General features: G+C 40.4%; 1 protein-coding gene across 1 annotated transcript; it reads right to left on the bottom strand.

Moving 5' to 3' along the window:
- Nucleotides 1–681: 681 nt before the first annotated feature.
- Nucleotides 682–22,441, bottom strand: F2r (coagulation factor II thrombin receptor). Its single transcript, XM_076856090.2, has 2 exons — nucleotides 22,167–22,441; nucleotides 682–4,328 (listed from the first exon to the last, which is right to left on the bottom strand). Exons 1-2 carry the CDS (start codon nucleotides 22,252–22,254, stop codon nucleotides 3,133–3,135), a joined length of 1,284 nt encoding a protein of 427 aa, XP_076712205.2. The 5' UTR covers nucleotides 22,255–22,441; the 3' UTR covers nucleotides 682–3,132.
- Nucleotides 22,442–23,204: the final 763 nt, after the last annotated feature.

The following is a 23,204-nucleotide window of genomic DNA, read 5'->3' as shown; positions in this document are numbered from 1 at the left end:
GGTAGACATTAACCTTAATGCTTATAAGCCAGGAATCTATTTTAATGTTCTAACCTTGAAATTTCCTAAAAAAGAATAAAACAAATAGAAAGCTTACTGCCCAGTGTCTTTGGTAGAAATCATGCTGTATCTTTATATTTTTTTAAAATTTTTAAATCTCAACTTGATTTACTAACTCCATTCTCCATGTCCAAAGAAGCTGATCTTTATGGATTATGTCCCCCTGGTTCCCTAAATTTCACACTGTGAGGTTAATAGGAGAGGAGCAATGGGAGGCACCAGGAAGAGATCAGAGGGTCACAGAGAAGGGGTCAGTGTATTCCTCCCTCTATACCCGGGGGCTTGGGGAGATAACAGCTTTCGCTAGTCTCTGGGGTCTGGGGACTTCACCAACTCCTGTAGGTTTCCTTTTTGTTTTTTTTTTTATTTTAATATTTATTTTTTAGTTTTCGACGGACACAACATCTTTGTTTGTATGTGGTGCTGAGGATCGAACCCGGGCCGCACGCATGCCAGGTGAGCGCGCTACCGCTTGAGCCACATCCCCAGCCCCTGTAGGTTTCCTTAACCCTGCCCATTCCTCTGTGAATCACCTCTTCACTAAACACTCCTCAGTTAAACCTTTCAAGTGTGCCATCTGGCCAGGACCCAAAAGACATAATAAACTATTCCAAACAGCTATCAAGCAAAAATTTTCATGTTTATTAACACAGGTTACATAATGTTTTTTTAAAAAAGAGAGTGAACATAAAAACTGAAATAATATAAGTACAATAATGATAATCATATTAAGTCAGAGGCATTTTAATATGTATAGGCTGAGTAAACCAGATAATCTACTACTTTAAAAAGTGAATATAATAACTAGTTATCAAAATAAGTACTAACTTCTACTTAAAATACAGTTATATTACTCTTCTGTAATTTATTCTATGATATTTGGAAATACTTTACTCTTTAATTATGTTTTTTGTTTTTTTTGTGGTGCTGGGAATTGAACCCAGGGCCTTGTGCATGCAAGGCAAGCACTCTACCAACTGAGCTATATACCCCAGTCCCTACTTTGCTCATTTAAATAGTTGTGAAGTCCAAACTTTTCCATTTTTCCACTTTTTTTTTTTTGTTTAAAATATCATTTTTTTAAAATCAGGAAAAAAAAGATATATTTTAACCTAATTTTCAAATTACTTTGTCAAACCCACAAAAGACTTTCTATGTTCTACAATTATGATGGATTTTTAAAAAAATTCTTTTTTAAACAGTCCCTTAATTCTTAAGGAAAGTGAATGGAAAATACAGAAAAATTTTCCTAAATTTCAATGTCAATTCCATTTTCTTCCTAACTAGATGAACATAAATTGTTCTTAAAAGAAAAGTTTATTTGAAGCCTGGTGTGATAGCACATGCCTATAAATACCCAGCTACTCAGGAGGCTAAGGCAGGAGTACTAAAAATTTGAGGCTAGCCTGGGCAAGTTAGTGAGACCTAGTCTCAAAATAAAATTTAAATAAAGGGCTGGGGATGTAGGTCAGCGTCAGAGTACTTGCCTAGCAAGCACAAGGCTCTGAGTTCAATCCCCAATTCCATTAGAAAACAAGAACAAAAAATGTGTATGTGTGTGTATGTATGTATGTGTGTGTGTGTGTGTGTGTGTGTGAGAGAGAGAGAGAGAGAAAGTTGATTGAGCATCTTACTAAACAAAATATTTATAAATAAATAGTATCAAATTAATGTAGAGTGACTTATTTAAGAAACATACACTGTGTTTTCATCTTAAATTGTAATCATAGGAAGTAGAAACCCAAATGTTCAAAGATCTTTAGATGATAGGTTTGCTTGTGTGAAATGCTTGTTGACATCTGATTAACAACACTTCTTTATATAGGACATATTTATTACATGTATATCACAATCTAGCTATGTGCCTTCTGCATTGCTTTTCTGAGCAAGATCTTAGTCTTATATATTCTGTAGGCCTGGTACCTATCAGAGTACCTACGTGCTTCTGTATGAGAGCCAACCTTGCAGGACATCTACTTGACATGAGCATGCCTTCCTTCTCTGTTCCTAAGAGGGGCAGAAAAACCTTTCATAGTTACTACCTCCCAGGATGTCCATCCTGCTTTGCAGATTTCCTATAGATGTGATCAGTTCACAGCTAACCCTTGGGAAAGCCCCAGAAAAATGGAGTGAGTGTGGTGGTCTCCAGTTTCTGCTCTCTGGGAGGCTTATCTGGAGGTTTCTGGCCAATGTGCAGCTCTGCCATTTTCTGCTGCTTGGTGTCCTCCATGGGGTGGACATGTGCAGCTCTCAGGGTGGGCTGCATAAAAGGCAGTTTACTCACTAGTGGGATTTATGCTCATTTTGGTTCACATAGCCTGTGTATAAAACATCAAAATGCTACCCATATCAAATGGGCTTTTCATCTTTTTTGATAATTTTCGACAAGAATTCAAACTTTGATACATTTGAAATGAAAAATAGTAAACTTTTCTACACAGAGATAATACCAAACTTTATCCTTCCATGACTTACATATTGTTTCCCAACAATTTCAAAATGCACTTATTTGCAAAAGTTGTGAAGTCCAAACTATGGAATTCCTCACTATTGATGGATATCTTTAGATGTCCAGGGCTAAAGTATACCAACCTAGATGTTTTGCATATTAAGTCAGAGATTATTTCCATAATTGCTGGGAAGAAAATGTGAGTTTCCAAGTGCCTATTTCATACTGCACTGCAAATAATATGTATTTGTGCATATATGTACACATATAAGTCACCTAGATATATCAAAAAGTGACATTCAGTAATTGTAGCACTGGCAGGCAATACTCCCTTGGAGTAACACTGTTTTCTCTTCCTGTTATCTTTTCTGACAATTAAACAACATATATGCTTGATGGCTCTCTTAGGAAGCAGACATGCAAATCATGCATTGGTTGTTTTAGACGGTGAAGTAGTTTTTCAAGGGACTAACAGAATCCCCAGGTTATCTACTTTTAAACCTTCTCTTTTTAAGTCAATGTTTATAATTGTCATGATCATGATGGAGGCATACATATATTACTGTAAAATGTTGTAGTGGCAAAGCAACACATTTCACACCAATTTCCAGCAGTTCCTTTTCCTAAGTTAACAGCTTTTTGTATATGCTGTTATTCAGGTGACTAGAGCACGTATCCATTTTACTTGCCATCAATTGACCACTGCTGTTGTAACTGTTGGGGTCAGAACTTTCTTTACAGCATAAGATACCATAGAGGTGCCTCTGGCACTCAGAGGAAGCATAGTAATAGATCAAGGGATCAAGGCAACAGCTCACGCTGCTGACACAGACACAGACGAGATAAGCAAAATAGGCAGCCTCTGTGGCCGGGTTATGAGAGAGGAATGAGTAATGCATAATCAGGAGGACATTTGTGGGTCCAAAGCAGAGAATGAAGATGCAGAAGACAGCAGCAGACAAGAACAAAGCCCGAGACTTCTTGCTCCGGTTGGCCACAGCTGAAGAGCTAAGACATCGGATGATCGACACATAGCAGACAGTAGAAATGATCAACGGCACAAAAAAGAAGACAGCCGAGAAGGCTGAGAAGTAATAGGCGTAAAAGCCTTCGAGCAGGGTTTCATTGAGCACATCGTGACAGGTGGTGATGTTGAGTCCCGGGACCTGGGTGGTCTGCTCCTTGAGGAGGAGAGGCACCACCCCTGCGATGGCCATAGCCCAGATGGCCAGACAAGTGAAGGAAGCCCTTCCCAGAGTGCGCCAGGAGAGGGACTGGATGGGATACACCACAGCCAAGAACCGGTCAATGCTTATGACCGTCATGAGCATGATGGAGGCGTACATGTTACAGTAAAACGCTGCAGTGGCAAAGCGACACATTTCAGACCCGAATTTCCAATCGCTGCCCGAAAAGTAATAGCTGATCTTAAAGGGCAGCACGGACACAAACAGCACATCTGCTGTGGCCAGGTGTAACATGTACACCACGGCTGGCTTCTTGATCTTCATCTTCAGGATGAACACAGCGATGGCCATGATGTTCAGGGGAAGGCTGATGATGAACACGCAGGTGTAAACAGAAGGGATAAAGAGAGTCAGCCAGGGGCTGGTCAGGTATCCTGAGGCATCTTTCGAGATGAACACAGGGGGTGGTTTTTGAAGAGGACTGCTTTTATTGAGGGAGACAAATCTGTCTTCCGTTAATGCACTTTCATTTTTCTCTTCATCCTCTCCCAATGGGATGATTTCAAATCTATCATTGGAATTCCTGAGAAAAAATGACCGGGGATTCACAGTAGCATTTGTTGCTTGTGACTCTGAAAAATAAAAATTTGAAAAATGAATAAACTAAAAAGGCAAAAGAGGCATTTAAAGAATACTTTTTGCTTTTGTTTGTTGTTTTCTTCCTAGCAGAGGGGGGTGGTAAAGATCAGTTCACGCACAGATAGATAATAGGTTTTACATTAGAGAATAAGGTAACTCAAAATATTGTGTCATGTTCTGTTTTGATAGAAGCTAACACTTTTAAAACTCTGTGCCCCCGGGGGCTGGGGATGTGGCTCAAGTGGTAGCACACTCGCCTGGCATGCCTGCGGCCCATGTTCAATCCTCAGCACCACATACAAAGATGTTGTGTCCGCCGAAAACTAAATATTAAAAAATATTCTCTCTCTCTCTCAAAAAAAACTCTGTGCCCCAATGGAACTCAGGTGAACGATATACTTTCAGAAAGGCTGAGTCCCTGACATGAAGGAATCTTAACAGTATTATCTTCTGTACTACCTTCTGTCTACATATGCAAATCACACAATCAGCTTCTATGAATACTCTTCCCTCCATATGCTTTCAGGTACACATTTTCACCAGTTAGTTTGTGCCATCCTGTGAAATCCACCGCTAATTGAAAAATCCACATGGAAAGTGGAGGGGAATTCTTAAATGCTTCAGAGCATGCAACACATTGACCCAGGACTCCCAATTCTAAGACTACTATCCATGTGATTGTAGTTATCCTCTTCTATGTTTAGTTTGCTTACATAGTAGGATGCCCAAACCTCTCATGTATATCTGGGTCCTAACCACAGTCCTTCAGATTATCTCCTCATAAAACCGTGAGATATCTATCACCTTAGTCATCATCCTGCCTCCTTCTTGAGGAGGTCAGCACAGCAGTATGTTCTCAGCCATTCACACCAGGCAAGTAGCTTTGGCTTTTCTCTAGAATGCTACATGCCTCAAGGCACATGCCAGGCCAACCAGACTTACTACAATAGCAACCAGAAGTCAAAATAAAGGCTGAGCTATGTACTTCTTCCTTTTATCTCTCTCTTCCACACACACACAAACATCCATTTGAAATGTCAATCATTTCCAGTTAGCAGAGGAAATTCGATAAGCTTTTCCTTCCAAGAAGCTTTGCTAAAATCCTGTCACTGAGGAGACTTGGACAAAGAGCCTTTGTTGGACCTTGGGAAGCTAAGGAGGTAAGAGAGAAACCACAGAGGAAAAAGAGGAAGAGTCTATTGCTGAGGGTGCTCACAACAGAAGCTGGACATGCAGGTGCTGAGAATGATGTTAGAGGATTTAAAACTTGACTGGAAGCTGTCCAAGAATAGAGACTTTTTAAATTTTGTTTTTGTTTTCCAAGCTTGAGTACCCTTCCTGCAAACAAAACTTTACACAGAAAGGCAACAGAAAAACAGATATTGTTTCCTGTATGGTTCTGTATGGTCCCCCATATCCAACCAACCCTTAGATAAAAATGATAAACTCTGCACTCTCCCCAACACCCCCATCAATGGTCTGAGAGCTTTTTGGTTCACAGGATGGTAGAAAGAGAGGGTGGCGGAAAGAATGGATAAATCTTGGAGGAAAGGGTGGCACCAGGTTCTTACTTTCAGTAACTTTTAGCTTGAGAAATGGCCAAAGTCAGTGTCTGTGATATTGTGAAATACATGTTTGGTCATCCTCCCATTTCCTCCTAATACACAGTTATCAAAATTCTTGGAATCTCTAAAGTGATAAGAATGTCTTTTGTATGCTAATGAGCTGACTGGTGGTTAATGGCTCCTAGACAGCTTCAGGATGGGGGCTGGTCACAGGGAAGGATTAAGCCATGATTGGAGGGAGAGGATGTGGGAGCTCCAAGCCCCTTCCCACAAGTCTGGTCCTATGCATCTCTTCCACCTGGCTTCCATCAGTATCCTTGTAATATCCTTTGTAACATATGGGAAAACATAATTAAAACTTTTATGTGTGTTCTGTGAGGCATTCTAGCAAATTAATTGAAACTGAGGAGGAGTCCATGGAAATTCCCAATACATAGGTGGTTGATCAGAAGAAGTTCTATAGACACTGTAACGTTAAAAGAGAATCCCAGAAAGGAGAAAGCTAAAGAGGGGAAACCCTAAATTCTAGTGTAAATTCTGTCTTCTGCTTTAGCTGACCATTGCAATTTGCATGTGTAGGGTACATGCAAGGTAACCTTAATAAACAGAAAAGAACTGAAGTGATATTTGAGTGTCTGCTCAAGAGAGTTTGCAGTCTGGATCTAGTCAAATTAACCGACCACTAAAGCAAAAGCACTAATTCTCTTTGAAGGATTATAACAAAATCCAGAGTCTTCATAGCACAACATTGTCCAGAATACAATCCAAAATCATGATAAGAAGAACTGGGAGGTTCTACCAGATCTAACCATCTTTTAGATAAAAATGATAAACTCTGAATCCCTTATCTCATACCATATACAAAACAAACTCAAAATAGATTTCAACCTAAGCCCTGAAGCTATAAAAGTACTGGAAGAAAAACATAGAAAGTTCCATGACATTATTCTAGGTAATGCTTTTATAGATACGACTCCAAGACCACAACAACAAAAGCAGAAATAGTCAAATAAGATGTCTTTAAACTAAAAAGCTTCTGCACAGCAAAGAAAACAATCAACAATGAAGAGACAACTTACAGAATGGATGAAAAACATATGTGAATTATATCTGGCAAAATATTAATATCCGGGCTGGGGATGTGGCTCAAGCGGTAGTGCGCTCCCCTGGCATGCGTGCGGCCCGGGTTCGATCCTCAACACCACATACAAACAAAGATGTTGTGTCCACCGAAAGCTAAAAAATAAATATTAAAATTTCTCTCTCTATCTCCTCTATCTCTCTCTCTGTCTTTAAAAAAATATATTAATATCCAAAAGAGAACTAAAACCACTGAATAGCAAGCAAACAAAAATCCTATTAAAAAATGCAAAAAAAGAATTGAATAAATATTTCTTTAATGATGACATAAAGCTTATGAAAAATTGCTTAACATCACTAATCATCAGGGAAGTGAAAATTAAAACCACAATGAGATATTCCCCCATTCTAATATCTGTTATAATAGTCATCACGAAAAAAAAAATGAAAGATAACAAATTTTGGCAAGAATGTGGAGAAAAGAGAACTCCTGTACTCTACTGTTAGAAATGTAAATTAGTCCAATCATCATGGAAAACAGTATGGAGGTTCCCCAAAAACTTAAAAATAGAACTATAATATGATTCAGCAATCTTATTACTGAGCATATAACCAAAGGATATGAAATCAGTATGTCCAGGAGATATCTGCACGTCGATGTGCAGCATTATTCACTGTAGTCAATATATGGAATCCAGTTAAATGTCAACCGACAGGTGAATGGATAAAGCAAATATGGTGTATGTACATAAAAGCATATTGGTAATCCTTTACAAAGAAGGGAGTGTGTTATTTGGAACAACATGGATGAACCTGGGAGAACACTATGTTAAGTAAAATAAGCCAAACACAGAAAGACAAATAATTACATGATTTCCCTTATATGTGGAATCTAAAAGGTTTAAATTCAATGAGAGGAGAATGGTGGTTACCAGGAACTGAGAGATGCGGTGGTGATTAGGGAGTGGCTGGGGAGAAATGGTCAAAGGTATAAAGTTTCAGTGAGATAGGAAGTTCTAGAAGAACTTTTGTACAACATGATGTCTATAGTTAACAACAATGTATTGTACATGTGAAAGTTTTAAGAGTAGATTATAATTGTTCTCACCACCAAAAAATGGTTAAGTATATCATGTAATGCATATGGTAATTAGCTCGATTCAGCCATTCCACAATGTATACATATTTCAAAACATCTTGTTATATACAATAAATATATATAATTTTTGTTAATAAAAAAGGAAAATGGAAAAGAATCAATAAAAGATGATCCATTCTCAAGTAAAAAGAATAATCAATGGAATCCCCAAGTAAGAATTTTAAATGTATCACAACTATATTCAGTGTAAACTTTTGACCGAAACAAATTAAAAAATAGGAAATACCAAAAATTAACTAACAAATGGAAGTTGAAAATAAAATAAAATATGTCAACATCAATTTACAAAATGAAGGGCAAAGCTAGAGTAGTATCAACTCAGAGATAGTAACATGGCAGTGAGAAGCTGAGGTCAAACTACCTTAGCTTTGTGGTCCCCTGAGAGGCTGGCAGGAAACTGGTCATGGGTGACAGGTAATAGATGTGAGTAATGTGGAACATACGATTAAGGGGATCATTCTATGAACTGGACCTACTGTACTGGCCTCCACAGGCTCTGTCTCCAAAAACAATTTACTTGCAGCCCTGCCTGGCTTATGTCAATGGGATATGTTATGTTCCTCAAGAATAATCTATTACCTGAAAGGCTCCTCCTTGCTGACAAAAAGAACACAGGTTACCCAGAAGCAGAGGGGTAGGGAGATGGGACTGCTGTGTCCTTTACACAGACCATATTCCACATTTCAGGGTGACAGGATAATTCCCCATAATCACATAAATCTATAAGAACAAGTTTCAATTAGAATGGGCCAACGTAGGCCAAAGTGACCCAGAGTTGCCCTGGATCTTTAGCATGTCATTACAATAGTAAAATCTTCCTTCCATGGGGCAATACCATGCACAAAGGAGCCTTCGAAGTCTGACCCAATCCTGTTGTCAGAAGTCAAGAGGTAGTCTTGGGCAGGACTCTCTGGAAACTTCCCTGAGACCCCCCAATAAAACAGGAGGGCAGGAAAGTCATGCCCTACCTCTCTGAGAGGACCCATTCTCTTTCTTAAGAGTGTTTCTCTCCCCGCTTTTCCTATCCCTTCTAATAAATACATGCCTACTCAGAGTAACACGTCTGAAATCTTTCCAGTGCGAGTACAAGAAATGGTAGAAGAGGACCTCTGTGGCTGCTTTGGCTTCTTGGTGGACCCTTGTTCTGTAACAACAGGGAAAGGTCAAATGTTTCCAATGACACATTTCAGTATATTTGCCTTTAGATCGCTCCTCAAGGATAAGAATTATTCCTATTAATATTTGCATTCTAATACTGGCTCTGCTAGGAGCCACTTAAGCTCTCTGAACTCAGCTCAGTATCATTAAAATGGGATTCCAACACACCTATCTGGGCTACACATCTGGCAGCTGGATCAACCCATGTGAAATAGAACATGAACTTACTTCAAAAACTACAAAAATTAAGCAACATAAGAAACTATTATTATCTTTCTCCCACTTCCATGTAGCATGCTTTTAGACGCGACTGTTTATTTACTCAACTATTTTAAGTTAAAAGAAAGTCTGGCTGGGCATGGTGGTGCACAGTTATAATCCCAGCGATTTGGGAGGCTGAGGCAAGAGGATTGCCAGTTTGAGACAAGCCTCAGAAACTTAGCAAGACCCTGTCTCGAAATAACAAAATGTAAAGGACTGGCAATGTGATCAGTAGTTACGTGCCCCTGAGTTCAATCCCCAGTACCTGCCCTCCAACAGAGTCTAGAATTCCCTTGCTCCCTATTTAGCAATATTTAATTTTTCCACATGATTAGGGAATGGACAGGTTTGTAAAATGTATACCTTAGGGAGCTGGAGATATATAGCTCAGTGGTAGAGTGCTTGCCTAGTACATGTGAGGCACTGGGTTGGATTCTTAGTACCACCCTAAGATGTGGAATATGGTTTTAGTTGTGTCCATCTAAAACTAAAAAAAAAATATCAAATAAAAACTATATACCTTAGAGTTCTAAGCTATAAATCAAAATTTCAAATTTACACCTTTTCTAGATGCATCACTTGTTTTCCTCTGTGATACAACTAATTTCCTCTGTATTCACCTTGACCCTAACATTTGATAGCCACTATGGAATGTGAAGTTACCCTTAAGGTCGTGATGAATGTGTAGGAGCTGAAAGAAAAAAATGAATGGGTTCTGGCACTTTAATACCACAAAGACATGTATCCATGAAACACTGACCAGAGGAACCTTAAGAGAATGTGACTTGCCACTGCAGTTTTGTAAGCCTGACCAGACTGAGGATTTTTGTGATACGGAGAGGAAAAAATTACACATGAACATGCACATCTCTGTGCACATACACATGTGAATCAAGCTGATACCTTGAAGAGTGATATGATTTGAAAACTACTGAATACTCCTAAGTTTCTTAGATATTAACACTGAGTCTGGAAATAAAATTGTTATTTGGCTTCATTCTGTGTTTAGTAATATGTATTTGTTGGGCAATGCAGTGTTTATGACAGGAACATTATACCCATGGAAACACCCAATGTGGATAAGCTAGAACCCAGGAGGAATGCATAATCCCTAGACGAAATATCACTGGTTAAGGTGCTACCTTTTTACTATAGGTTTGATATTTTATATTTTTGTGAAATTAAAGAGGGCCAAAATCTCCCCCTCCAAAAAATATACATATACAACAGCAACAACAACAAAAAATTCCAAACCAAGTAAGGTGACTAGGTATTTTCAACTAGCTCAAGTTTCCCAGGCTGAAATTCAAGTTTGCATATCTCCTTTCCTTACTGTTCTTGTACAGCTCAGCAGTCAAGAAGAAAGTAAATGTCAGTGAGCTGAAAGCACTTGTAATTCATCTGTGCTTTTTGTTAAGCTATGGTTTCACCACACACACACACACACACACACACACACACACAAAAAAAAAAAAAAAAAGGCAACACAGTCCTGAAATCATTTCTCATACTTCTCACTAAGCTTCACGAATACAGGTTCTCTAAATGCTTCTAGAGTGCTTTTGTTGTTGTTTTAGTGGCAATGGAGCTTAAACCCAGGAGCCCTCCACCACTGAGCTACATCCTAGCTCCACTTTTATTAAATTTTATTTTGAGACAGTGTCTCACTACGTTGCTGAGGGTGGCCTTTAATTTGTGATCATCCTGCCTCAAGCCTTGGGATTGATAGGATTATAGGTGTGCCATCATACCCTACTGTACAGTAGTTTTATTATTGAAGACAGCAAATTACTAACCTAAACATGAACCAACTCTAAAGACTTAAAATTTGTGAGTCAGACAATGCCTGTTCTGGCTTTGATGAAATCTGGCCTGGAAGCAGAGTGGTGACTAGATGCTCTTTCAATGTCCCATTTGATCCTGGGATTGATACCATGCCCACAACAGCTGGCCCTGGCTGTGACTCAGAGTTCTGTCCCACAGAGCTCATGCTTTTGGGGAATTAACCAAGCAGAAGTCCTAGGACCCTGACCACATTCCCAGAAAGAGCAGGTCAGTTGTGATATGCACTTTTCAAACGTGAAACAACACAGTCTAAAGAGAAATGAAGAGGAGGATGCTGGAAACATAATAAAAACATACAAACTCCATCAAGTGGAAAACAGCAGCATCGCTGGAATGTTCCACTCCCTCTAATCAAACAAATACCACTCTCCAGTGGTAAGAACTAGGGCTCCTTAAAGAAATGGCTGGTTTCAGATCTGGAGTGGGAAATACACAAGATAAGCCTTCAATATCTTCAAAGAATATAAGGGTTAGGTTAGAAAGACTGTGAAGTCAAACCAAAGGGGATCCCATGGGCCAAAGAAGTGACTATTTGATCACCCAAATAATAATGGTGGAAGTGAATTGAAATACTATATATGTTAAGATCCATAAGTTCAATTTGTAGTCACCAGATCTGGTATGCAAGAGCTGAGACACATGGCCCAGTTTATTTGATAAATAAACAACAATTAAAAAAGGGGTAGGGATGTGCTAAACCCTGGGTTTGATCCCCAGTACAGCCCCCCCAAAAAAGAGCTGGGGAATAGGAGACAGTTACAGACTAAGAAATTTTTGAGACATAAGGATAAAATGCAAAAATGGACCTTCTTTGGTTCTGATTTTTTTTTTTTTTTTTTTTGATATGGGGAATGAACTCAGGGGCACTCAGCTACTAAACCACATCCCTAACCCTATTCTGTATTTTATTTCGAGACAGGGTCTCAGTGAGTTGCTTAACACCTTGCTTTTGCTGAGACTGGCTTTGAACTCGTGATCCTCCTGCATCAGCCTCCCGAGTTGCTGGGATTACAGGCATGCGCCCCTATTCTCAGCTTTGATGCTGATTTGAACTAACAAACTGTTGACAGGCATTTATGAGACATCAGGAAAATTTGGACATATACTGAATATTAGGTGATATTAAGGTGTTCTAATGGTACTGCATTTATGCAAAAAAAAAAGTGTTCTAATCTAATCTCTAGAGATATGTATTGATGTATTTAAGGCAACATGATATGATGTCTGAGATTTACTTTAAAATTCTCTGGGTGGGGAATCATATGATCATCTCAATAGATGAAGAAAAAGCATTTGACAAATACAGCACCCTTTCATGTTCAAAACTCTAGAAAAATTAGGGATAACAGGAACATATCTCAACATCATAAAGGCTATCTATGCTAAGCCCCAGGCCAACATCATTCTAAATTGAGAAAAATTAAAGACATTCCCTCTAAAAACTGAAACAAGACAGGGATATCCTCTTTCACCACTTCTATTTAACATAGTTCTTGAAACACTGGCGAGAGCAATTAGACGAAAGAAATTAAAGGAATACACATAGGAAGAGAAGAACTTAAACTAGCACTATTTGCTGACGATATGATTCTATACCTAGAAGACCCAAAATGTTCCACCAGAAAACTTCTGGAACAAGTACATAAACTCAGCAAAGTAGCAGAATATAAAATCAACACCCATAAATCAAAGGCATTTCTGTATATCTGTGACAAATCCTCTGAAAGGGAAAAAAGGAAAACTACCTCATTTACAATAGCCTCAAAAAAGATAAAATACTTGGAGATCAACTTAACAAAAGAGGTGAAAGATCTATACAATGAAAACTACGGAACTCTAAAGAAAAAAAAAATCAAAGAAGACCTTAGAAGATGGGAAGATCTACCTTGCTCTTGGATAGGCAGAATTAACATTATCAAAATGACCATATTACCAAAAACAATCCCAATCAAAATCCCAATGACATTCATCTTAGAAATAGAAAAAGCAATCATGAAATTCATCTGGGAAAATAAAAGACCCAGAATAGCTAAAGCAATCCTTAGCAGGAAGAGTGAAGCAGGTGGCATCACTATACCAGACCTTAAACTATACTACAGAGCAATAGTAATAAAAACAGCATGATATTGGTACCAAAACAGATTGGTAGAACAATGGTACAGAATAGAGGACACAGAGACTAACCCACAAAATTACAATTATATTAGACAAAGGTGCCAAAAACATGCATTAGAGAAAAGAGGGTCTCTTCAACAAATGGTGCTGGGAAAACTGGAAATCCATATGCAACAAAATGAAACTAAACCCCTATCTTTCACTATGCACAAAACTCAACTCAAAGTGGATCAAAGACTTAAGAACTAAACCAGAGACTCTGTGTCTAATAGAACTAAACCAGAGACCCTGTGTCTAATCTTCATCATCTTGGATTAGGACCCAACTTCTTTAATAAGAGTCCTATAGTGCAAGAATTAAAACCAAGAATCAATAAATGGGATGGATTCAAATTGAAAAGCTTCTTCTCAGAAACAGAAACAATAAGGTGAAGAGAGAGCCTACAAAATGGTAGCAAATTTTTACCACATGCACATCAGAAAAAGCACTAATCTCCAGGGTAAATAAAGAACTCAAAAGACTTAACACCAACCGCCCCCCCCAAATAACCCAGTCAATAAATGGGCCAAGAAACTGGATACCTTTTAGAAGATGATATACAATCAATCAACAAATATATGAAAAAATGTTCAACATATCTAGCAATTAGAGAAATGCAAATCAAAACTAAGATTTCATCTGACTCCTGTCAGAATGGCAGCTATTATGAAGAGAAACAACAATAAGTGTTGACAAGGATGTGGGGAAAAAGGTACACTCAAATATTGCTGGTGGACTGCAAATCGGTGCAGCCAATATGGAAGGCAGTATGGAGAGTCCTTGAAAAACTGGGAATGGAATCACCATTTGACCAAACTATCCCTCTCCTCAGTCTATACCCAAAGGACTTAAAAACAGCGTACTACAGGGAACAGCCACATCAATGTTTATAGAAGCACAATTCACAATTCACAATAGCTAAACTGTGGAACCAACCTAGGTGCCTTTTAGTAGATGAATAAATTTTTAAAATTGTGGCATTTATACACAATGGAATATTACTCAGCAATAAAAGAGAATAAAATCATGGCATTTGCAGGTAAATGGATGGAGTTGGAGCAGATAGTGCTAAGTGAAGTTAGCCAATCCTGAAAAACCAAATGCTGAATGTTTTCTCTGATATAAGGAGGCTGATTCACAGTGGGTTAAGGAAGGGGAGCGTGGGAGGAATAGACAAACTCTAGATAGGGCAGAGGGATTGGGGGGAAAGAGAGGGGGTAGAGGGTTAGAAATAATGGTGGAATGTGATGGACATCATTATGCAAAGTACATGTATGAAGGCACGAATTGGTGTAAATATACTTTGTATACAACCAACGATATGAAAAATTGTGCTCCATATGTATGAATTGCAATGCTTTCCACTGTCATATATAAAAATTAATTTAAAAAATTCATACAAAAATTAAAATTCTCTGGTTGAGGGAGGAGGAAAAATAAAGGAGGGAATAGGTAAAACAAGGCTGGGCATATGTAAATTATGTTGTAGCTGGATAATGGTAATGGGAGGTTAATTACATTGCTCATTTTGAAGTAAGTTTGATAACTTTCACATTAAATTTAAAAAAATCAAAGCAAATATTTTAGGCTATTTATCTATCACTAAAAATTAAGAGTAAGGATTTTTGGTTTTGTTTTTCTTTTATCTTAGTTCTGAAGGGGAAAAGTTTCTTTTGATTTAGTTCTGAAGGGAATATGTTTTCATGAGCATAATTTTACATTTGGAGAATTCAATTGATACCAACTCTTCAAAGATTTTTTTTGGAATATAGAGAAATTGGTGTATGAAAAAAAACCCACTAACAGTTGTTGAATATCTACTAGGACAATATGCTTCACTGACCTTATATCACGTAATATTATGAAATAAGCATGATAACCCCCATTTAATAAACGACAATATGGAGGCACAAAAGGGCTAAGAAAATAATTCGAAGTCACACTGCTAATAAGCAGAGAAGCCAGAATTTGAACTTAGATTTGCCTAGCTCCAAAGCTCATACCCTCTGACCATAGAGAACCATGCTCTCTCTTTAAAACATTTGATTTATAACCTACATCTAAAATAGCACCTTTTTTTTTTCCTCTTACCATTTCACCAAACAAATGAATCTGCCAATCCTTTTAGCTATAGCGGGTCGGGTGTGGATATGTGTATGATTCCTGGCAGTGGTGCCCATAGTTGTTGCCTAGGCATTCTAGAGTCCTGCTGACCTTGGCTCCAAAACAACCACATGCCAACAATTTAGCCTTTACAGAGAGAACAAATGTGTGGAGATGTTGAAGGACATGAACTTAGAAAAACAAATATTTAAAGTATTGTTCTAGATGGGGCAGAAGCAAGTACAGTGAGTGAGCAAAAATCTCTGCTGCAAAAAAAGCACAACTAGAGGTAGAATACAGTAAACAATGGCTTCAGGGCCAAGATAGGGCTGCCACTAAAGGAGGCTGCCTCTCTTCCCAAGCCACATCCAGGAGCAGGGGTTCCTCTGGATGCCCAGGCGAGCAAGCCTAGGAGGAAGCTGGGAGTGGGAAGGGCACAGGAAATAAATGTAGGTGTATTCAAGGACATAGCAGACATACTATGTTATATAAGGACACATAAGGGAAGTTTGTGGGGTCCTTGCCTGTGATGGCTGGAGGCAGAAGCCTGACCTGGGGTTAGGATGCTAGCAGGCCTTCCCAGAAACCATTCATTCCCTGGTTTTCCTCATCCCTCCAGGTCTGTTCTCCACCCAGAGGTACAGCTCCTGAGTTCTCCACTCTCCAACAAGACAGCAAGCTGAAAGGAAAACTAATTCACATTCAAGGGTGTTACTGATCACCTGTTCTTCCAGGGCTCCATCAGTCTCCACCCACTAACCCACCCAAGTCCTTCTGCAGTTTGTAAACCTGGGCTCAAATACATTAGGTCCTAGATATGATAGGAACAATCAAAGACAGCACTTTGGGGAAAGCAGAGTTCTTCTTGTAAAGCTAATGCGGCTTTTGATTCTGCTACCAAGGAACAATTCATCATACTTGCTGCATTATAACCCCCATTTAATAAATGTTTTAAATTATGGTAGAGACATAGTAGTAGCTATGAAATTAATTAATTAATAAGGTTGCAATGAATGTTTTTTTAAACATTTATTTTTATGTTGAGGGGAACACAATACCTTTATTTTATTTTTATGTGGTGCTGAGGATCAAACCCAGTGCCTCATGCATGCTAGCGAGTGCTCTACCCACTGAGCCACAGTCCCAGCCATGTTTTTTTTTTTTTTTTTAGACAGGGGTCTCGCTATGTTTCCCAGGTTATTCTTGAACTCGGGATAAATAATCCTTCTGCCTCAGACCCCTGAGTAACTGGAACTATATGTATGTACCATTACACCCAGCACAATGCATGCTTTTAAAAAACAGAATAGCATAGAAAATATCAGAATGTACGTCACGTAGTAAAGGTGAGAACTGTCTGGTAAGACTTTTGTTTCATACTCATACGTACAATATGATGATATAAGCATATGTATTGTACATACCCTGACTGCTTCACAATGTAAAGTATATTTCTTATAGTTCTTTATGTTGAGTAGCATAAAAAAACCCAAAAACAAGATAAACACTTCTATAGTACTAAAATATCTGACTTCCAATTTATCAGACTCAAAATATGTAAATAGGTTATATAATGTCCTTTCTTAAAGTTATATAAATTTAATTGGTTTTCAAGTGCAAATTGCAGATTTTTCCTATCATTTCAAATGGCTAGTTATTTCTGAAATCAAATAAAATTATAAAGGCCTGTAATGCCATTTTTTTTTAATATTTAACTTTTAGTTATAGTTGGACATAATACCTTTATTTTATTTATTTATTTTCATGTGGTGCTGAGGATTGAACCCAGGGCCTCACTTGTATTAGGTGAGTACTGTATGGCTGAGCCACAACCCCAGCCCTGTAATGGCATTTTAAGTGACAAAACTTCATTGATTGCCTTGGGATAGAAGATGAGGACCTTGACTTCAATGAGTTCTGTCATGACAGGGTCAATGTGAGGGAGAGTGTTTGGGGAAGGGAAAGCTTAAACCCAGGAAAACATCTCAGTCTATAGAAAACACTATAGACAAGTTTACTGACAACTTTAAGGAGAAGAAAAAGGGAGGAATAAGCAGTATTAAAGCAACCACAAAAGAGAGAAACAGAAAATTCTGAATGTTAACACTACAGAGTCCCTAATACTGGCATCATACTAAAAAATAAAACCAAGGACATGGTTCCTAATGACTTTCCCGGCAATTATGTGTCATTGGTAGCATCTGCAATGGAAGGGGGAGCCCAGGTACTCATGAAACCTAGTGAAAGGGGAGTTCCCCAGGCAAAAAATGCCATATTTTATGATTCCATTTATATGATATATCGGTAAAGGGTAAATCCATAGAGACAAAAAGCACATTGGTCATTTCCAGAGAGTAGGGAAAAGGGGGACTGCTTAATGAGCATGGAGTTTCTTTTTGGTGCAATAACAATATTTTAGGACGAGGCAGAGGTGGTAGCTATATAACATGGAAAATGTATTAAATGTTGCTGTACTGTATACTTTAAAGTGGTTAATTTTATGTTATAGGAATTTTACCCTAATTAAAAAAAAAAAAAAAAAAGGAAGGTGGGAGACAGGGCAGGAAGGAAGGAAAAAGGAGGGGTGGAGAGGGAGGGGAAAGGAGTACCTAAGGAAAAGAGGGTCAGGGTTTCTAATAGGGTCCTGCTACCCTATTGTCTTGGGGTCCTTCTGCTCAAGCCCCAGTTGAGCTCCAGTGTGTGAGGGTGATAGGCACAGAGGTGAAATGACTGAGGGGGAGGGAAAGAGCAGTAAGGGTCCAGGGAAGGAGAATGGCCGTAAGCAGTTTGGAAAAGGGGAAAGTTCAGAGCTGCTGAGAAAGAGCAAGTTAGTGTTCACAGCACACCGGACTGTTGAGACATGAAGGCTCAGATATGCTGAAGCTGAAGATGAAGGGAGTGGAAAGGCAACCAGCAGAGATATCATGAGAGAATCCTTGGAAGGGGGCTGAGAACAGGTCCCTAAAATTCCCCCATACAAAGTAAAAGTGGGCAAATTAGGAGACAACATACTATGTCAATGTCTTATAAAAATAAAGGCAAAGCCACTAAGGAATACAAGAGGAGAGAGAGCGCACATAAGTGTGTGCACACACGAAGTAAATAAATAAATAAGTAAATAAATGTTAGGTAGAAAATTCCTTGCTGGCTCCTAAGAAATCTTACTGTTAGGGGCTTTTTTCCCCATTTCTTTTTTTCTTTCTGTGGTACTAAAAATGGAACCCAGGGCTTCATATAGGCTAAGTGCTATACCACTGAGCTACATCACTTAGCACTTCATGCTTTATAGAGCTTTCTGGTCTGCTTAGGGCAGAATCACTGCCCAATTTTGGGTCTTTCTGCTAAGGCTCAGGATCACCACCTCTTAGTAACAGCCAATTGATTAGCATTTTCAAGAGTAGGGGTCTATTTATAGGTTTTCCTACCTTGGTTAGCAAAAATGAATGGCAGAATATCACAGTTCATGCATGGTTGTTTACTAAATGTCTCTCTTCTCTGGGCTTGGTCTGACTTCCCAACTCACTGGGGCAGAGACTCTACCCTCTAGGGGTACTGGGAGCACAATGGGGTTACTTCTCTATTATAAGAGGGGCTGGGAGATAAGATGGCTCCCTCTCTGTAGGGAGAGGTAGAGAAAGCTTGTACTTATGAAAGAATGGCCTGTGATCAAGTCCCAATTCCACAAGTCTCTGCTAGACTTATGACTAGACTTTTGACTTTACTATTCTGGGTCTCAGTGTCCTTACCTGCAAAGTGGGGATGACATCTACCTGAAAGGTTGTTGCGCACAAGTAAGGTAGTCTATGTAACACACCCAAGCAGCTTTCAGCTGTGATAGATGCTTCATATAGGACACGTGTTTTTAACTGAGGACAAATATGTGAGGTATGAGGAGGGTGTTCTGGCCAGACAGAGTGAAATGGGGACAGAAGCCAGAGAAAGCATAGCTCCTTGGGGAAGGAAGTAGAAAGTAGGGCCTGGTGAAGTGGAGGATATGTAATAGGGGTGCTGAACAGAGACTGGGAATCCATCTTGCAAGGGGAAAGATACTTACTACCTGCAAAGGACCTGAGTTTGACCCTGTGAGTAGGAGAGCAGCACATGAAAATACCCACTTAGTATATCTACCACGGTTGCCACTAGGTGTTCTTGAACACTTTAAACTTATACGTCCTTACAAAATTCATAAACAGCACCTTTTCACTCTTGGACACTGGCCCTCTTTAATCAACTCACATTATCTCTCTTAGATTGCTTGGCCAATGGAATGTAAAATGTTTAATGAACTTACAAGTTTCTCAACAAGTATCTGCTGAGTGAATGTTTATTCTAGACTCATGAGGACAAGTGGAAGTTATAGTTTTAGTTGGTCAATGAGATACCCACAAAGTGACAAGGGAACGCCAAAAAAAAAAAAAAAAAAACACTGTAGAAAAGCTCAGATTGGTGCGCAAGGCCAGTCCTGGAAGGGTTTCACAGTCCTTCTCAACACATACAGCTGATGATCATGAGCAATAAACTGGCAACCCAGCAGTGGCTTATCAAGGGCCAGGGGGGAATTGCTGGCTGGTGGGAGAGTCCCTGTACCACTATTTTATGACAGACACTTTTAGAACTGCCAGTTCACAGTGATAATATAAGAAGCAGACCTATTTTTGTTTGATTTTATTAGTGACTTTAAACTCTCTAAAGACAAAGTCCCACTTACTGCCTACACTCAGCATGGGAAGACCATTCCAATACCTCTTTTTCCCATTTGGCAAGGCACTGTTTCTGGGAATAAGCAAAAGGGGATAAGCCCCTAACTTATTTTTTTTGTGAGGGTGAAGTGAAACAAGCTAAGAGGAAATTCCTCTTGGCCCAGGGTTTGATATTGACTTGAAACATACTCCTTTTTTCCTTCTATCTGGCTTTCTTTTCGCCCTCCCTAAATGGTTCCACAATCCAGTGTGGATAAAGTAGCCAATGTTTAGTCAGTTCTCCATCTGTATCAGTGCTGTCCCTTAGTATGCTACCATCCCTTCTGGGAAAATGTAAAAAAAGTGGGTCAGAAACTGGCAGCTTTTAACTTCATGTCCTAAAAGGGACCAAAAGCCTCACTGGGGGACTACTGTGAACAAGGGTGGTTACTGTGGATGTGGCACTTGTGTATCCCTGTACTTTGCCCCAAATCTCAAACAAAAATTTACACCGTCAAGAGCTTGTCCCAAAATAAAATTGAGCAAATCACACAATGTTATGTGTAATCATGAGTTCTCCATGCTTCACCCACATTGGTGGTAATGTTCATATTTTCCACAAGTAGAATGGCTAGTTGCTGCTAAACTTTGAGCTCTTAAGTTGTCCCCAAAGCATCCCCTCAAATACCCTGAACAAAGAGGGAGAGCAGAGAACATGCTATGTCTTTGTCACCTCTTAATCTTGATGTGTGGAAGGAATACAGAGTGAGCTTTCTTTCACGGATAACAAGAAAATCCACTAGATTTTCTTCTGCATAAAAAAAAAGTCCAAAGTTGCTGAAGTACTATCACTATTAAGAAATTAAAAACATTTTTCTTACTTTCTAATTAGCTCCATTATAGGCTGAAAACAACTCTACTGCCTGGTTTGAGGGGAGGGAGAATAGAAAACATGTAACTAACTAAATGGACCAAGTGTATTTATTTGTTCAAGAAGACAGAATTTTACAAATATATTCGCGGGGAACATATTCCAAGCTAGTAACCTCCTTGCAGGAGAAAAGAAATTCCGATAGGAAAAATTGATCCCTCTGATAATGTCAGAGGGAGCTTGGTTCTGGGAGGGGTCGATTTCCTCAACCCGGAAAGAAGGGATTACTGGTAACAAAGTCTTAAAGCACCCTCACCAGCCAGTGGCTACAGTGTTATCCCCAGTCTAGAGAACCTCCGGAATACCCCGGGGCAAGGCCTTTCTGGGGACTGCTGGTCTTGATTGTCTGCTAAAAGTGCCTAGGGCTTTCTTTACAAGACTCCCCCTACCCACCCACCCCCAACCTCGCGCTCCCTATCCGGCCAACCCTAGAACAAGGTGCAAGAAAAAATGATTCCAACAAAGCAAAACTCCAGCGGGAGCGGTTCTCCACTTTACAAAGAAACTGAAACGTTTATTGGTGGAGCGACTCGAGACCCTTTGTTTTGGGGGGTGGTCTCGGGAGAAACAGGCCTCACAATGACAGCAAATGCAACGCTCCAGGAGAACCGGCCCCCTCTTTCCTATCCAACACCCGGCGGCAGACTACTCAAAAATCAAGTCCAAAGGGGCATTGGCGGAGCCCAGACGGGGGTTTGCTGGGGTGGCACGTCCCACCTAGATGTCACTAGGGGAGACTCCGGATCTCAGTCTAAATGCTTGTTTGGTTTCTGAAGGAAACAGGCAGGGGTGCTGCCAGGGACAACTCCTGAAGGAACAGGGGCAATTCTTACCAAGGTAGCCCGCATCAGCGTCCCTCCATCTCTTGCCCGACCCACTCTCCCTGCTGCTCTCACCTGGCTTGCGGCCTCGGATGCGGGCAGACAGCAGGGGGCCGCACAGACTGAGGCCGGCGGCGACCAGCAGCAGCCGCCGCGGCCCCATTGTCCTGAGGCTGGCGGGGCTTCGCGCGGTGTTGCTCCTAGAAGTTGCCTCGCTGCGGGCGGTTTGGCTCAGCTTCGCTCGGCCCTCTCGCTTTTTTTCTGGCCGAGTGGAGCTGCGGGTTGGTGCCGGAGGGCAGAAGACTTCCTGAGGCAAAAAGAAGAGAGAGACTTGGGCGTCCTCGGCGGGCCGTGTGTCTGGCTGCAGCTGGGAGAGCGCAGGGCGGGCGCTGACGGAGATGGGGGCGGGACCCGGCGCGCGGCGCGAACTGAGCGATTCCAGAGTGGCGCCCCCCGGCGCGCATCGTGAGCCTCCTAGCTGTCGCCCACTCCAGCTGCAGGGAACCTCCGTCACCCCCGTCAACCCTTCCAGCACTGTGCACCACAGCCCTGCGCGCTTTTTCGCGGGCCCGGGCCGTGCCACTGCCAGGCTGGGGAGACCAAAAGTCACGGTCTCCTCTGGGCGCCGTTGCCCTGAGAGGCTGTCAATGGCTCAGAATGGCGGGGTCCTGGGGCGACCCGTGCAGCTTGTAGGCTGCTCCCTTGGCCTGTCGGAAACCTCCCGACCACACCGACTGGGACCTTGGTGTCTAGGATGCCCCCAAGGATCACGGCCTCCGCGGTCCCAGCCAAAACTTTCCTTCCTCGCTTAGGGCATGGAACCTCGTGCCAAGCGCTGTGACCGCTTTGGGAAGTTTGGTATCTAGCTAAAACCTCGGGAGTTGTTTCTGTTTCTGTAATTTAGGGATAATGGATTTAAAAGTTTATAGTGTAGTCACAGGAGTGTCCCCAAATGTTTGGACAGAATTCGTGACATGTAAACTTCTTTTCTGTTTATTTCACGGCATTAGACATTTTATAGTCCGATGCTTGCTCTTTCACAGACACGCTGCCTACTGCGACCGTCCGATCTAACCAACTCATATCCAAGCGCAGTTTCTCCTTCCTTCCTCC

This window comes from Callospermophilus lateralis, chromosome 5 (assembly GCF_048772815.1).
Source record: "Callospermophilus lateralis isolate mCalLat2 chromosome 5, mCalLat2.hap1, whole genome shotgun sequence".
In the NCBI taxonomy this organism is placed as follows: domain Eukaryota; kingdom Metazoa; phylum Chordata; class Mammalia; order Rodentia; family Sciuridae; genus Callospermophilus; species Callospermophilus lateralis.
The sequence above is the reverse complement of the archived record's forward strand: the minus strand, read 5'-3'. Positions and strand labels throughout refer to the sequence as shown.